The sequence below is a fragment of the Pongo abelii genome, chromosome 10, assembly GCF_028885655.2.
Source record: "Pongo abelii isolate AG06213 chromosome 10, NHGRI_mPonAbe1-v2.0_pri, whole genome shotgun sequence".
NCBI lineage: Eukaryota > Metazoa > Chordata > Mammalia > Primates > Hominidae > Pongo > Pongo abelii.
Genome location: NC_071995.2, coordinates 1,783,777 through 1,801,693, shown reverse-complemented (window position 1 = coordinate 1,801,693; position 17,917 = coordinate 1,783,777). Strand labels below are relative to the sequence as shown.

The window sequence follows — 17,917 nt, the reverse complement described above, 5'->3', positions numbered from 1 at the left end:
ATTACAACACATAAAAAAATCAATTAATGTAAATCTGACACAAAAGTGATTGGGTGGGCAAGTTCTGGACTCTAAAAATATATTTTGCTTTCCTTGCCTAACGCAGCCATGGTGCGTGGTCCCAAGAAGCATCTGAAGTGGGTGGCAGCTCCAAAGTATTGGATGCTGGATAAATTGACTGGTGTGTTTGCTCCTCGTCCATCCACCAGTCCCCACAAGTTGAGAGAGTGTCTCCCCATCATATTCCTAAGGAACAGACTTAAGTATGCCCTGACAGGAGATGAAGTAAAGATTACATGCAGAGGTTCATTAAGATCGATGGCAAGGTCCAAACTGATATAACCTACCCTGCTGGATTCATGGATGTCATCAGCATTGACAAGACGGGAGAGAATTTCCGTCTCATCTATGACACCAAGGGTCGTTTTGCTGTACATCCTATTACACCTGAGGAAGCCAAATACAAAGTGAGAAAAATCTCTGTGGGCACAAAAGGAATCCTTCATCTGGTGACTCATGATGCCCGGCACCAACTGCTACCCTGATTCCCTCATCAAGGTGAATGATACCATTCAGACTGATTTGTAGACTGGCAAGATTACCGATTTCATCAAGTTCGACACTGGTAACCTGTGTATGGTGACTGTAGGTGCTAACCTGGGAAGAATTGGTGTGATAACCAGCAGAGAGAGGCACCCTGGATCTTTTGATGTGGTTCACATGAAAGATGCCAATGGCAACAGCTTTGCCACTCAACTTTCCAACATTTTTGTTATTGGTAAGGGCAACAAACCACAGACTTCTCTTCCCTGAGGAAAGGATATCCGCCTCACCATTGCTGAAAAGAGAGACAAAAGACTGGCGACCAAACAGAGCAGTGGGTGAAATGGTCCCTGGGTGACATGTTAGATCTTTGTATGCAATTAAAAATAATGTGGCATGATAAACAGAATTTTATTGCCATTATGAATCTCAAATTGGCTAGCCTGAAATTCTTTCAAGCTTGAAAATTTCTTAGATTCTGTAAGAACAGTATCAGTTTTAAAAATAGTTAAGAAACAGAGGTAAATAAAAATCTTATAGGGACACATTTACTGACTCCTCAATATATCTTCTAAGATATCTAATAAGAATCTCGAATCTCACATTTCCAAAACACCACCCTTGATTTCCCTACCTTAAACCCGCTCCTCCCTCTTGCTTTACCATTTCAGTTCAGCTCAGAGAATCAGCCTTGATTCCTCTATTTTCCTCACTCTACAGCTAATCCATCAGGAAGTCTTGTTGATTTGACCCACAAAATATACCCAGAATCCAACCATTTCCCTCCATTTCTGCTGCTCCCACCACGCTGTTTCAAGTGACATCACCTCTCATCTATATTCTAACACCTGGGTCCCTCTTCCATTCTGTCTTCAAATAATCCATTCCACAACCAGAGTGATACTTTTAAAAACACAAATGTCTCCATGTTTAAACACCCCAAAAGCTGCCCACTTGCCAGGCAATTTTATTAAAATAAAATTTAAATTCCCTCAATAAACCTGTATAATCTGTTCTCTGACTGGCCCATTGACCTCATCTCATTTCACTCTTCCCTCTAGTTCCTCATGCTCTAACTACACTGGCTTTCTTTTGGTCCTTTAAAAAAAAAGAAGGCTGGGCACAGTGGCTCACGCCTGTAATCTCAGCACTTTGCGGGGCCAAGGTGGGCGGATCACTTGAAGTCAGGAGTTTAAGACCAGCCTGGCCAACATGGTGAAACCCCGTCTCTACTAAAAATACAAAAATTAGCCGGATGTGGTTACGCAGGCCTGTAGTCCCAGCTACTCGGAAGGTTGAGACAGGAGAATCACTTGAACCTGGGAGGCGGAGGTTGCACTGAGCCGAGATGGTGCCGCTGCACTCCAGCCTGGGTGACAGAGCCAGACTCCATCTCAAAAAAAAGATAATAATAATAATAATAAAATAAAATAACGGAGAAGATGAAAGAAGAGAAAGATGATACAAGCAGGCACAGGTGGTGGTGGGAGGCAGGAGGGGAAGGCAAGGAAGATAAGCATATTCCCACCTTTGGACCTTGGCACTAGCTTGTTTCCTCTACCTCAAAACCCTCTTCCCCAAGCTGCTGTTCCCAGTAGAGGCTTTCAAAATGTTAACCACAATCCGTTGTAAGACATGTATTTCATATATTATTCATATTTATATACATAACTATATAAAAATAAAATAACAATTTAAATGTGTATTACTATATACACACTTCAATGTTTTTATTCTATTTTGATCTTTAATTTTTAACACTTTATAATACAATTAATTTCAAAACCCACTAATAGGTACAACCCACAGTCTGAGAAACACTGTACTAGTAATAAAACATTAAACACATGCTATATAATTTGGAAGTTCCAAAGCACATAGCAAAATGTCTGTAACAATGACTTTCTGATACTTTTGCTCTATAGGTATAGTTGCCTAAAGGTTGCTCTTTTCTCTAGGAAATGAAAGAATAAAATCTGCTTCAGCTTTCAGAACTCTACTGACTCCCAAGGTATACACTGGAGGTAAACAATTTCTGGAAAAGTAGCTCTAACACGCAATTTGAATTTCTCCAAAAATAACAGATAACGTCATAACTAAAGTATGGTTAAATTAGACAGATTATATGGTATCTATAGAACACGTCTTCTCCCTTCAGCAAGATAAAGCAGGTTAAGTATGCTTTTAAGAGTCAGCAGAGGCCGGGCGCAGTCGTTCACGTCTATAATCCCAGCACTCAGGTAGGTCGAGGCAGGTGGATAAGGAGGTTGAGATGGAGACCATCCTGGCCAACATGGTGAAACTCCATCTCTACTAAAAATACAAAAAATTAGCCAGGCGTGGTGGCGGGTGCCTGTAATCCCAGCTACTCGGGAAGCTGAGGCAGGAGAATCGCTTGAACTTGGGAGGTAGAGGTTGCAGTGAGCCAAGATCGTGCCACTGCACTCCAGCCTGGCGACAGAGCGAGCCTGTCTCCGAAATTAAAAAAAAGAGTCAGCAGAAAGACATTAACCATAAAATCAAAATCAAATAATATCTAAGCTAATTTAAGAATAAGAAGCCGGGCACGATGACTCACGCCTGTAATCCCAGCACTTTGGGAGGCCGAGGTGGGAGGATACCTGAGGTAAGGAGTTCGAGACCAGCCTGGACAACATGGCAAAACCTCGTCTCTACTAAAGCTACAAATATTAGCCTGGCATGGTGGCATGTACCTGTAGTCCCAGCTACTTGGGAGGCTGAGGCAGGAGAATCGCTTGAACCCGGGAGGCGGAGGTTGCAGTGAGCCGAGATCATGCCACTGCACTCCAGCCTGGGTGACAGAGCGAGACTCCGTTTCAATAGTAATAATAATAATAATAATAATAATAATAATAACAATAATAATAAAGATAAGAGACTTCAAGTTATCCAGAAGAAAAAAATACAAATGTGCAAGTTTCCTTCTTACCACCCCATCCTCTCTCCAGCAATGGACCCACACTTTTTTTTTTTCCCATATCCTCCCTCTGCCACAACCTCCACATTTTTTCCTTTGTTTATCATCCTTCCAATTTGACTTACTTTTTTATGATGGGAAGACAGAACAGATGCCTCTAAAATGGGCTCCAAATCTCCTTGGTGGCTGTCATTATCACCTCTTCTTGTACCATCCAGTTGGTGCCCTTTTCTGAGCCTTATATCTGGCTCTGGAGTCCTGCTGCACCCCAATCGGTTTTCTGTTGGCTCGTTCATGGGATACCCAAGCCTTTCTTACAAATAGATCTGTCTTTCTGTCCCTTCTTCTTGGGAGAATGGACCTTCAGGATAGTGAGTTGATCCTAAGAAGATGAAAGTTTTGAAAAAAATGCATTAAAGGAGTGCTGGGGGAAAATATCAGTTATATTATCATATATCCAAACGATAGAATACTCAGCAATCAATAAAAGAATAATGTATTTAAAAGCTATATTTGTTGACAGGGAATATAGCCAAAAATCTCTTTTTAAATGAAAAACACAGGATACAAGACAACATGAATAATATGTTCCCACTTATATGTTATAAAAATATGTAAGTATATGTAAGTGCATATGTTCTAGAATAATTAATGAAAAATATTTAAAACCATACTCTTGGTACAGAAGAACATAGGGAAGAACCTCGGGTCTGAAGTGAGAAGAATACTTACTTTGTTCTGCCTGCATTTTTTTAACCATGTATCATATTACTTGTTTAATTTAAAAAATAGTATACAATTAGAAATTAGAATTCTAAATACTAATTGTATGTATTAGAAAGAATATATGTAAGTTTATATATTATAACTGGGCTTTACATATCCAATCTCATTTAAACATCACAATAGCCCTACAGGGTATTTTTATTTCTAGTTCACAGGTAAAGGAAAACAAAATTCACCATACTTTATAAAAAATAAATAGGACAAAGTCTTCAAATTTATAAGCACATATTATCCATAATATTTTGTATTCAAAAGGCTTAATGTCTTACATTTCAACTTTTTTGATTTGTTCTGAACTCTAACTAGACTACCCTAGAAGGAAGAAACTCAGAACCAAAGCATACATGTTTTACATCCATCTGGGTTCCCAGAAAGTGCTATGCAGACAAATGTGTAATGAATATTTGATAATATTTCAATGCTCTTGAGTGCTAAGAACATTTTCAGAAATCATTAATTTCTCTCTAAACTGGACTGCAGCAAGTAAGTCCTAGGAGTTCAAGCTTTTCAAGTCCTTGGCACTCTACCTCTTAACTCATGATATGTAAGCTTATTTTAGACAATTAGTCGAATATCCAGTAAGGATTATCACAGTCAATCCAACCAGAAATACCAAAACAGGAAGAGACCAGGGTATATGCTAGCTAATAAATTCCATGTGGTTCAAAGTTCTTAGTGGGGAAAGGAGAAGTAGGGCAAAGTAGGAGAACCTAGATACCATAAAAAGAAGGTAACAGGTAGATTTAGTGTTCATATATGTGGATACATAGACTAAGAATTAGTCAAAGAAATAGAGTAAGAATTAGTCAACTGTTGGTTTCATAAATCATGTGAATTTGCTGTAGGATTTCTCCAAGGGCTTTCAAAGTATGTAGGGCAAGAAGAAACAAAAATCTAAAGAATACCAAACCTGGGCATGTACCTGGCCAAGCACATGATACTACTGAGATTATAAATTATGTTATTAATGCCCATTTCTGAAAGAGGAAACAGAATGATGACTTCTATTTAATTAGATTATTTAAAGCTCACAAAGCTATTCACACCATTTCATTTTGTTTCAGTGGAGAGGCAGCAAACATTTACTGAGAATCAACAAAGGTAAATTCTGTACTGGATAATTTACATGTGGTACTTTCACAGCATCTTTAAATATAGCCCTCTGAGGTATTATTATCCTCCATTTTGAGGATTAGAGATTGGATAACTTATTCAAGGTCATTAGGATTCAAAGAGAAGCGGCTGTGTTATACCCAGTTTCTGAACCTCATGAAGTTCATGTGCTTTCCACTGTGCAACAAAATTAAGACTGGGGTGAGCAAAAGATAAGAAAATGAACCCTAAATGTAGTTGGTTTATATCACAAGAAAACTACAGAGTCAGGATCTTTATGCTCAAGCTGTAGCAAGTAGAATGAAGCTTTGTAAAGTGTTCTTGAAATATCACCACACTAGGTTAGGCACAGTGGCTCATGCCTGTAATCCCAGCACTTAGGGAGGCCAAGGTGAGAGGATCACTTGAGCCTGGGAGGGGGAGTTTGCAGTGAGCCAAGATCACGCCACTGCACTCCAGCCTGGGCAACAGAGCGAGATATTATCTTTAAAAAAAAAAAAGAGGCCAGGAGCAGTGGCTCACACCTGTAATCCCAGCACTTTGGGAGGCCGAGATGGGCGGATCATGAGGTCAGAAGATCGAGACCATCCTGGCCAACATGGTGAAACCCTCTACTAAAAATACAAAAAATTAGTCTCTACTAAAAATACAAAAAATTAGCTGGGTGTGGTGGCGCGTGCCTGTAATCCCAGCTACTCAGGAGGCTGAGGCAGGAGAATTGCTCACACCCGGGAGGCAGAGACTGCAGTGAGCCGAGATCATGCCACTGCACTCCAGCCTGGCAACTCCATCTCAAAAAGAAAAAAGGAAGAAAGAAAAGAAAAGAAAAGAAAAATATCACCACACCACCAAACTTCTCATCAGCAGGAGCTATATATGGAGGAATGTTGCTCATTTATGAGACTATCAACGCATGCTCAGGCGGGCACAGTGGCTCACACCTGTAATCCCAGCACTTTGGGTAGCTGTGGCAGGAGGATCACTTGAGCCCAGCAGTTCAAAACCAGCCTGGGCAACAAAGTGAGACCCACCTCTACAAAAAAAATTTTTTTTTAATTAGCCGGGTGTGGTGGCACGTGGCTAATGGCTGTAGTCCTAGCTACTCAAGAGGCTGAAGTGGGAGGATCACTTGAGCCCAGGAGTTCAAGGTTGCACTGAGCTCTGATGGCATTACTACACTCCAGCCTGAGTAACAAAGCAAAGACCCTGTCTCGTAATAAAAAATTAAAAAAAAAACTGAAATGCTCCATTAGTTAGAATTGTTTTGTAATCCTCATCTCAGAAAAAGAAACCAAATGACAACAAATAAGATTTCCCCAATAATTTCTAAGGATCCTCCTTAAAATAAAAAGAAGAAAATCAACTCTCCAGTAAAGTCCTGAGATCAATATACATTCCTATCAATAATGTTTTCTAAATTGACAAGTATGATAAAATAAGAATGAAGAAAATAAAGTGCTGCAAAATCTACAAAGAAATCAAATATTGGCCACTCTACAGAAAGCAGGAAGGCCTATAATATTGACTTTCAATAATAGAACTGTTGAAGTAAAAGTATGTAAACCTTCAGGTTCCCATAAATTTAACAAAACAGAATACCCCAATACTAGAACACACTAGAGAACTGAAATTTACTATATGTTTTACTTTATTTGCATTCTACCTACTGAAATAAAATGAATTCCTACTAGCGTGCAATGCCTTGAAGAAAAAAAAAAAAGCAAACAAGTCTAAGAGTCTAAAGCCAGAAAATGGTATCACCAGCATTATTTAACTCTATCTTGGAAGTCTTAGATAATTAAGTGAGGAAAAAAGATGAGTATAAAAATTGGGGAAAAAAAGGTAAACTGTAACTATTTGCAGATTATATGACTCTTTTATCTATAAAATCCAGGAGAATCAACTAAAGAAAAAATTATAAATAAGAAAAATCATCAATGTGATTGGGCATAAAATTGATATATGGATTTCAACAGCCTTCATCCTAAAACCCCACAATATTTGGTCATTATGAAATAAGAATATATCACAATAGAAAAAAGATAAAACACTTCAAAATAAATCTTAAAATGTTACTGAGGAGCTACCAAAAAAATTCTAGAAATAATGAGTTCAGGAAGAATTCAAGATCAACACTCAAATATCAATCACTTCTCTTTTCTTTCTAGAGACACAGGGTCTCTGTTGCCCAGGCTGGAGTGCAATGGTGCAATCATACCTCACTGTAACCTTGAACTCCTGGGCTCAACGAATCCTCCTGCCCTCCACCTCCCAAGTACTTAGGATTACAGGTGCACACCACCATACCTGGCCTTTTTTTTTTTTTTGTAAATTTCTTGTAGTGATGGAGTCTCGCTGTGTTGCCCAGGCCGGTCTTGAACTCCTGAACTCAAGTGATCCTCTCACGTTGGCCTCCCAAAGTGCTGGGATTAAAGGCATAAGCCACTGTGCCCAGCCATCATTTACTTTTCTATATATTAACAATAAACATGTAGAAACTGAAATTTTAAACAATACCATTTACAACTGCTCCACAGAAAATTAAACACTTTAAGTATACACTTAGCAAAATACGTATAGGCTCTATATGCTAAAAATTCCAAAATGCTGATGAAATAAATCAGAAATCTAAACAAATACAAGAGACTGAGGCAAGAGGATCACTTCAAGACCAGGAGTTTGAGACCAGCTTGGGCAACAAGACCATGTCACTAAAAAAAAAAATTAAAAGTTAGCTGAGTTTAGTGGCATGCACCTGTGTAGTCTAGGTACTCAAGAGAATGCGGTGAGAGAACTGCGTGAGTCCAGGAGTTCGAGGCTGCAGTGAACTATGATGACACCACTGCACTCCAGCCTGGACAACAGCATGAGACCCCACTTCTCAAAAAAAAAAAAAAAAAAAAAAAAAACTAAACAAATAGCAATATGTTATACTATGTTCTCAGCAATATACTGACTCAGTAAAGATGTCAATTCTCTCCAAATTGTTCTATAGGTTAATACAATTCCCATCAAGATCCCAGCAAGGATTTTTGTAGATAAAAACTCATTATAAAACTTACATGGAAGGCAAAGCTCCAAAACAGCTAAAACAATCGAAAAAGACCTCGCTGAAGGCCAACTACATAGCTAGTCAAGACTGTGTTGGTATCGGCAAAAGAATACACACATAGAGTAACAGAACAGAATAGAGAACCCCCCACACAAGTATGCCTGTTATTTTATTGTGGTGCTATGATATCTGTTGGTCTTCATCCATGGTTCCTGGCTTTAACTCCCATAGCCTTTATTCCAGTCTTTCATTATAATGCTGGAAGTGCTGGGCCTCAGAGGCAGGCCTCTGGCTTTCTCCTGCCCTCCTTCCACACTTCATGTTCTCCCGACTTTCTGATTGCAGGTCTTAAGACTCTCTCATGTAGGGTCCCATCTATGCCCTTGGGGTAGGAATGTCGATGTCATGAAGCTTCCATAAAAACCCAAGAGGACAGGGTTCAGTGAACTTCAAGACAGCTGAACACGCAGAGGTTCCTGGTGGGTGGAGCATCCAGGGAGGACATGAAAGTTCCACACCCCTTCCCCCATACATAGCCAAGCACGTACCTTCATCTGTAACCTTTGCAATATTCTTTATAATAAACTAGTAAGCATAAATAAGTGTTTCCCTGAGTTCTGTGTGCCAGTCCAGCAAATTAATGAACCCAAAGAGGGGGCCATGGGAACCCCAACTTGAAGCTGGTTGGGTCAGAAGTTCTGGAGGCCCCGACTTATAACTGGTGTGTGTGTTGGGGGAGCAGTCTTAGGTACGGAGCCCTCAACTTGTGGGATCTGACACCAATGACCCGGAGATAGTGTCGAACTGAATTAGAGGACACTCAGGCTGGTGTCTGCTGCTTGGTGTGTGGGGAAAACAACCCCATGCATGTGATCACAGAAGTCTTCTTCTGTGTTGATTATTGCTGTGGTATGACAGTAGAGGAAAAACACAGTTTGAGGAGAGTTTTTCCCTAAACACGTTTACAAATATCCAAAGCAATTCAATAATAGAAGGATAAACTTTTCAATAAATGGTGCTGAAATAATTGAACATCCATAGGCAAAAAACTTTAAAAAAAAAAAAAACTTCAACCTGCAAATTTAGGTCACACTTCATACAAAAATTAACTCAAAATGGATCACAGACTTAAATGTAAAACGCAGGATGGGTGGGGCGGCTCATGCCTGTAATCCCAGCACTTTGGGAGGCTGAGGTGGGCGGATCACAAGGTCAGGAGATTGAGACCATCCTGGCTAACACGGTGAAACCCCATCTCTAATAAAAATATAAAAAATTAGCCAGGCATGGTGGCAGGCGCCTGTAGTCCCAGCTACTCGGGAGGCTGAGGCAGGAGAATGGCGTGAACCCGGGAGGTGGAGCTTGCAGTGAGCCGAGATCGCGCCACTGCACTCCAGCCTGGGTGACAGAATGAGACTCCGTCTCAAAAAAAAAAAGAAAGAGCCTGTTAAAATGTTGAAAAGACAAGTTAGACTAGAAGAAAATATTTGCACATCACATAACCAACACAGATAGGACTACTATCTAAACTATATAAAGAAGTCTCCAAACTAAACAGCACAAAAACTAACAATCCAACCATAAAATGGAAAATAACATGAACAAATATTTCACCAAAGAGGGTAGATATACTGATGGCAAATCATCACATGGAAAGATTTTCAGCATAGGTTGGGCGTGGTGGCTCACACGTGTAATCCATGCGCTGTGGGAGGACAGCTTGAGGCCAGGAGTTCGAGACCAGCATGGGCAACATAGCAAGACCCTATCTCTTTTAAAAAAAAAAAAAAAAACTAAAAAAATTAGCCAGGTTGGGGACTGTGGCACACGCCTACAGTCCTAGTTCTTAGGAGGCTGAGGTGGGAGGATTACTTGAGCCCAGGAGTTCTGAGGCTGCAGGGAGAAACGCAAATTAAAAACACAATGCAATGTTACTACAAACCTAATCAGAATGACTAAAATTTAAGAATGGTAACAACAAGGAGAGTGACTTCTGGCATGAATGACAGTGTAAAGGGTTCCACTGGCTTGTTCCCAAGAGAAACTTGTAAAAACTGACCATCAAAAACCTCTGGAAATGGTCCAAAAGGCAAACAGCAAATGAAGAAACATCTATTCAAGAACACATCTAGAAAATTCGGTAAGAAAGGCAAGAGTCCGTGGTATTTGAACCTCTTTTTTCCTTCCCACTCTCTCCCAGCTCAGAAAAGAAGACTCCACTCCATAATGAGGAAGGCAAGAACACAGGGCTCCCTCTGCCCCCAGCACCCAGACAACGGGATTTCTTCCCCAGAGATAAGACATCAGTACTTCCCATCCTTCCCCAGCTACCTATTGCTGAAGGCTAAGTCCTTCATGAACAGTTTAGAAGTGGAGGCACCCTTCTGCCAAACCCCTACTTGTGGAATGAAGGCTCTACCTAGGACCGGGCACACTGAAAATAATGAAACCCCAATCCTTCTTGACCCTGCTCTTGAGGTGGTGGTTCCACACCAGGAGGACCCCAGGCTACTGCCTACCTCCCACCGAGCACTCAGAGCATGTCACTCAGAGAGAAACTTGTCATTGTTCCCACTCCCACACCTCTAAAGCCCAAGCTCAGACTGTTTGCCTGGGGTGAGAAGCAGATTAAAACACACACCCAAAAACCAAAAAACAGCACCTAATCTTTTCCCAAAGACCCTGACTTCATTTGCAACATAGCATGAAGTCAAGGCCTAAAGGTGCTCTAAAGAATAGCGGAGCTGAAAGGCAATTGGGAAGATAATCAAGATACATGCAATTAGACAATCAAGATACAGGCTAAGCTGTAGGTTAGTTTGCAGAAGTGAACCAGGGAATAAGGTATCTGGTACAATCAGACCAAAAATTAAACACTGACCTCAGAAACTATTCCTTCAAATGAGTCAGAATTTGGATTATTCTATAGAACATTTTACCCCAAGGCATTGGTTGAAATCAGTCAACTGATTGATTGGAGCAATCAGCCAGCAATTAGTGGAGTTTAAAAACTGGGTGTATTCCAGGAAAGAAAAGAAGAGAGCCCTACCAAAAGCACTGTCAACGCATCCTAACTGGGGGCATATCCGTAATTACACCTTCCAGAGGAACAGTAGCAGAGGCTGAACACTACGGAGGGAAACAAACTGCACTAAATGAATCCAGTCAGTCACTAAACAAATACCAAGCAAATAACAATAACAAGCCCTGGAGGAAAAGGAACCAGTGCCCAGAACTGTTATAATGTATTATCTAACATGTTCAGTTTCCAACAAAAAATTACAAGGCATGTAAACAGAAAAGTATAGTCCATACACTAAGGGAAAACAGGCAATAAAAAACGATGAGAAACAAGATGTCGAATTTAACAGAAAAAGACTTTAACCATTATAAATGTGTTCACGGAACCAAAGGAAACCATGATTAAAGAAGTGAAGGCGGTGGCTTACGCCTGTAATCCCAGCACTTTGTGAGGTTGAGGCAGGCAGATCACAAGGTCAGGAGATCGAGACTATCCTGGCTAACACGGTGAAACTCCGTCTCTACTAAAAATACAAAAATTAGCCGGGCATGGTGGTGGAAGCCTGTAGTCCCAGCTACTCAGGAGGCTGAGGCAGGAGAATGGCATGAACCTGGGAGGCGGAGCTTGCAGTGAGCCGAGATCGCGCCACTGCACTCCAGCCAGGGCAAGAGAGAGAGACTCCATCTCTAAAAAAAAAATAAATAAATAATAAAAGTGAAGGAAAGCATAATGACAATATCACCTCAGATAGAGATCAATGAAGAGACGTAAACTACAAAAAAGAACCAAATAAAAATTATGAAGCTGAAAATTACAATAATAGAAATTTAAAAATAAAGGGGGGGGCTCAACAGTAAACTGGAAAATCTTAGAGCTATGTGGGACACCACTAGGCACAGTTTGGTACTCTAAAAGGAGAGGAGAGAAAGTAGTAGAAGGGAAAAAAAAATTCAAAGAAATAATGGCTGAAAACTCCACAAGTGTATTGAAAACAATAAACCACACATCCAGGAAACTCAATATATTTTAACTAAGAGAAAGGCAAGGACATCCAGATGCCTCACAGTAAAAATGTTGAAAGTCAAAGTCAAGGAGAAAATCTTAAAAGCAGCAAGAACCAAATGACTCATTATTTTAAAATGGAACCCAGTAAGATTAGCAGCTGACTTCAAAGCAGAAACAATGGCAGACAGAAAACAATGAGATAACATAATCAAAGTGTTCAAATAAAAGAAAAAAAAAAACCTGTCAACCAATCTTATATCTAGCAAAACTACATTTCAAAACTGAAGGCAAAACAGACCTTCTCAGATTTTAAAAAGCAATAAAACAGATTTTGTTCCTGGAAGATCCCCCTTAAAAGAAATGCAAAAGCCTGAAAGCAAGTGACCTCAAACAGTAATTCAAATCCACATACCACCCACCAACCACCGCCCAACAAAAAAGAGTACCTGTAATTATATAAATGTTTACCTTTTGTCTTAACTGATTTTGAAAAGCCAATTGTATAAAGTGATACATATATTACAACCCCTAAGTTTTGGTATGCTGTGTTTTTGTCTCGATATTTTCTTATTTACCTTGTGATTTTTGAACTAATGGTTAAGTGTGTTAATTTCCACATATTTGTGAATTTTCCAGTTCTCGTTCTCATATTTCCACTTTCATTCCATTGTGATTAGAAAAGGCACTTTGTATAATTTCAATCTTTTTAAATTTATTAAGACTAATTTTATGGCATAGTATATGGTCTATCCTGAAGAATGTTCTGTGTGCACTTGAGAAAAATAGCTACTGAGTGGATTGTGGTATACATGTCTATTAGGCCCAATTGGTTTACAGCGGTGTTAAAGTCTTCTATTTCTTTGTTTTGTTTTGTTTATTTTTTTGGGGGGGGGTGGTGGAGTTAGTGGGGGAGACAAGGTCTTACTTACTCTGTTGCCCAGACTGGAGTGCAAGGACATGATCCAGTTCACTGCAACCTCAAACTCCTGGGTTCAAGCAATCTTCTCACCTCAGCCTTCCAAGTAGCTGGGACAACAGGAGTGCAACAACATGCCCAGCTAATTTTTTAATTTTTAGTAGAGACAAGGTCTCACTATTTATCCAGGCTGGTCTCAAACTGCTGAGCTCCAGCAATCCTCCCATCTCAGTCTGGTAAAATGTTAGGATTATAGGCGTGAGCCACCACGCCTATAATTCTACTCTACTTCTAACTAGACTAGATCTGTCTAGTTGTTCTATCCATTATTGAAAGTGGCATATTAAAGTCTCCAGTTATTATTTTAGATCTGTCTGTTGCTCAATGAGGTCAATATTTGCTTCAGGTTATTTGGAGCTCTGATGTTCGGTATATACATGTTTATAATTGTTATATCTTCTTGGTGTATCGACTCTTCTATTTAATGCTCTTCCTTGTCTCTTACAAGAAGGTTTTTTGTTTTTTAGGCAGTCTTGTTCTGTCGCCCAGGGTGGAGTGCAATGGCTCGATCTCGGCTCACTGCAAGTTCCGTCTCCCTGGTTCAAGCAATTCTCCTGCCTCAGCCTCCTGAGCAGCTGGGATTACAGGCACACACCACCACGCCCGGCTAATCTTTGTATTTTTAGTAAAGATGAAGTTTTACCTCAAGTGATCCACACACCTCAGCCTCCCAAAGTGCTGGGATTACAGGCATGAGCCACCACACCCAGCCTCTTAATAATAAGTGTTTATAAGAGTTTTTAACTAAAAATCTATCCTGTCTGATATTAGCGAACTGTCCCAGCTCTCTTTTAGTTACTATTTGCATGTGATAACTCTTTCAGTCCTTTCACTTTCAAGCTATACATGTCCTTAGACCCAAAATAGATCATGTTTTTTAGATCATGTCATTTTTTTTTTTAATCCATCAGGAAGATAAGGAAGGAAACTGGGTAAGTGAAAACAAGCATAGGAAGAAGACTTATTTTTATTTTACATTCTTTAGTAACTTCTGAATTTTGGACTGCAGGTACAAGGGATCTTCAAAAAGTTCATGTAACATATGTTTTACGAAAAAACTATGCATGAATTTCAAAAAAATTTTGCACCAAAATAAGCTGGTACTAACTTGTTATAACACATCTGAACAAGATGTAGTTTGAGGCACTAAGGATAAGACATTGGTTTGAAAAGCACCCTAACAGAGCAACATGAATTCTGCTAAAATTGAAGCAAGAACAAACATCAAATTTATGGTGAAGTTTGAGTGGAAGAATGGTAAAATCACTGGTGCTTTACGAAAACTTTATAGAAACAATGCCCCTAAGAAATCAGCAGTTTATAAATAGGACAATTCATTGTAAGAAGGGACAAGATGATATTGAAGATGAAGCCTGCAGTAGCAGACTATCAACATAAATTTTTTAGGAAAAAATTCATCCCATTTGTAACCTAAATGTAGAGATCCAATGATTAACAGCACAAACAGCCAATATCATAGACATATAAATTCATTCAGCTTATACAAATCTAACAAAAAAATTTAAGTTGAACAAACTTTCTGATTGATGGGTACTAAAACCATTGTGCTCAGATTGGCCACAGACAAAAGCAGTGCCTTCAATGCAAATTTTAAACAAGTGGCAACAACAGCATGTGGAATTTCTTTGAAAAATTTTAACAGGAGATGAAACATGACTTTACCAGTGTGATCCTGAAGACAAAGAAAAAAAACAAAGCAATGGGTACCAACAGATGAAAGTGATCCAGTTAGAGCAAAAGCAAACCCATCAAGAGCAAAGGTCATGACAAAAGCTTTTTGGAATGCTCAAGGAATCTTGTTGACTTTCACCACAACAAGGTTCCTGCTCATTCCTCTCAAATAGGCAGTTTTGCTAGGGTTTCAATGGGAAATCACCGGGCATCCACCAAACAGTGCTGATTGGCTCCTTCTGACTTTTTGTTTCCTAATCTTAAAAAAAAATTTAAAGGGCACCCATTTTTCTTTAGTTAATAATGAAAAAAAAGACTGCACATATTGATATGGTTACAGGACCCTCACTTCTTTAGGAGTGGACTAAATGGCTAGCATTATTGCTTACAAAAGTTTCTTGAACTCGATAGAGCTTATATTGAGAATAAAGTTTATATTTTGTATTTTTATCTTTTAATTCCATTTTTCCACAAACTTTTTGAGGTCCCCTCATATCTATCCAAAGATAAATATAAAAGGATTTTTTAATTGTAAGGTTAGCAAATAATGAAAATAGTTCCGAACATTAAAATAGTGCTTTTATTACCAGAAAGTATAAGGCACCATTTAAGAATTTTCAAGTAGGTCAGGTGCAGTGGCTCACACTTGTAATCCCAGCACTTTGGGAGGCCAAGGCAGGTGGATCACTTAAGGTCAGGAGTTCAAGATCAGCCTGGTCAACATGGTGAAACCCCGTCTCTACAAAAAAATACAAAAATTAGCCGGTCGTGGCGGTACGCGCCTATAGTTCCAGCTACTAACCAGCCGGGGTGACAGAGCCAAAGACTCTGTCTCGGGGGAAAAAAAAAAAAAAGCTGGACGTGGTGGCTCACACCTGCAATCCCAGCACTTTGGGAGGCCGAGACAGGCAGATCACGAGGTCAGGAGATCAAGACCATCCTGGCTAACGTGGTGAAACCCTGTCTCTACTAAACATACAAAAAATTAGCTAGGCATGGTGGCGGCTGCCTGTAGTCCCAGCTACTCAGGAGGCTGAGACAGGAGAATGGCATGAACCTGGGAGGCAGAGCTTGCAGTGAGCCAAGATAGTACCACTGCACTCCAGCCTGGGCGACAGAGCAAGACTCCATCTCAAAAAAAAAAAAAAGACCTTTCAAGCATTTTATCCCACATAAAACGTAACAGCAAAATAAACATTCCTTTCTGCATTTAGATAAGGACCATCCTATAACCTCTATCCAACATAAATTTGAGCTAAACATGACCAGTGGTCTCATCCGTTGGGTGGGACAGGCATACACAATGACACAGTCTGGAAAAAATAAAAGGCTGATCATAAAGTGACAATTCCCAGAGTCCTGTTTTTTAATGTAATAAAAAAGTTAAATTATTTTATCTCCTTTTTCTTGTATATAACATAGAAAAGCCTATTCATCAAATGCGAGACTCTTAAGCCAGATCTTTAATATGCAGATAGAAATCAACAATAAGTGATTAATTTTTCAACAGTTCAAGATAACTCATATTAATAACAGTACCTGGAAATTTGAGTTGTATGGGTTTTTTTTTTAATTTAATATTTTTAGAGATAGGGTCTCGCTCTGGAGTGCAGTGGCACAATCACAGCTCACTGTAACCTTGAATTTCTGTGCCCAAGCAATCCTCCCGCCTCAGCCTCCATCCAGAGAAGCTAAGACTACAGGTGTGTGCCACCACACCCAGCTAATTTTTAATTTTTTTGTAGCACTAGAGTCTCACTCTGTTGCCCAGGCTGGTTTTGAACTACTGGCCCCAAGTGATCCTCCCATCTCAGCCTCCCAAAGTGCTTACAGGCATGAGCTAATGTGCCCAGTATTTTAGAGAATTTAAGCTATTGCCTCCAAAGCTACTTGATGTAATTTAAGACTCATAGAATGTCTTTTTTTTTAGACGGAGTCTCGCTCTGTTGCCCAGGCTGGAGTGCAGTGGCACAATCTTGGCTCACTGTTTTTTTTTTTTTTGGGGGGGGTAGAGATGGGGTTTCACCATGCTGGCCAGGCCAGTTTCAAACCCCTGACCTCAAGAGATCCTCCAGCCTTGGCCTCTCAAAGTGCTGGGACTACAGGCATGAGCAACCACATCCGGCCCTCGAGACTCATAAAATTTCTTACACAAGGAAAATTTTGAATGTTTCCCAAAGAGCTATGGTTTGCAAATCCCTCTAAGATTGCTATATTCTCCCTTAATAAGAGAGTAGCATAACTAAACCCAGCAACTCCCAACTCTTCACAAACAAAAAAATAAATTGGAAAAGTAAAAATATTTGATCCTGAAGTAAAGAAGTAAATCCTGAATCCTGAAGTAAAGAAGGCTGCTATCACACTTGCCTTGCTTTTATGTTCAGTCAGCCCTCTGTATCCATGGGTTCTGCATCTGTGGATTCAACCAACCACAGATGGAAATTATCCAGATTTTTAAAATTACATCTACTCTGAACATGTAGACTTTTTCCCTAAACAATACAGTATAATAACTATTTACAGAGCATTTACATTGTATTTGGTACTACAAGTAATCTAGACATGATTTACAATATACAGGAAGATGTGCATAGGTTATATGCAAACACTATGCCATTCTCTATCAGGAACTTGAGCATCCACAGATTTTGGTATCCATGGGAGGTCCTGGAACCAATCCCCCATGGATACCAAGTGATGACTGTATTCTACTCAGAACTTAGAATTACTGTGCATCTCTGAATGCTCTCGCTCTTTCAAAATTAGCCATCTAGTGGTTACCTGCCTTAT

At 39.7% G+C, this 17,917-nt stretch overlaps 1 protein-coding gene and 1 pseudogene across 8 annotated transcripts in view; one reads left to right on the top strand and one right to left on the bottom strand.

Moving 5' to 3' along the window:
- The window catches only part of ADIPOR2 (adiponectin receptor 2), a 99,602-nt gene that overhangs the window by 30,411 nt on the left and 51,274 nt on the right, over positions 1 to 17,917 (bottom strand). For 7 of the 8 annotated variants that reach the window (XR_656189.4, XR_010135633.1, XR_010135632.1 and 4 more), the window contains exon 2: positions 3,607 to 3,863. Coding sequence is in view for 5 of the 8 variants with exons in the window: in XM_009247313.4 (XP_009245588.2) it covers positions 3,607 to 3,777 (171 nt within the window). In the remaining 3 variants the exon portion in view is untranslated. Of the gene's footprint in view, positions 1 to 3,606; positions 3,864 to 15,714; positions 15,862 to 17,917 lie in introns of those variants that run through there. The other variant, XM_054527864.1, reaches the window with a different exon arrangement.
- On the top strand, positions 109 to 885 carry LOC100440741 (small ribosomal subunit protein eS4, X isoform-like; annotated as a pseudogene).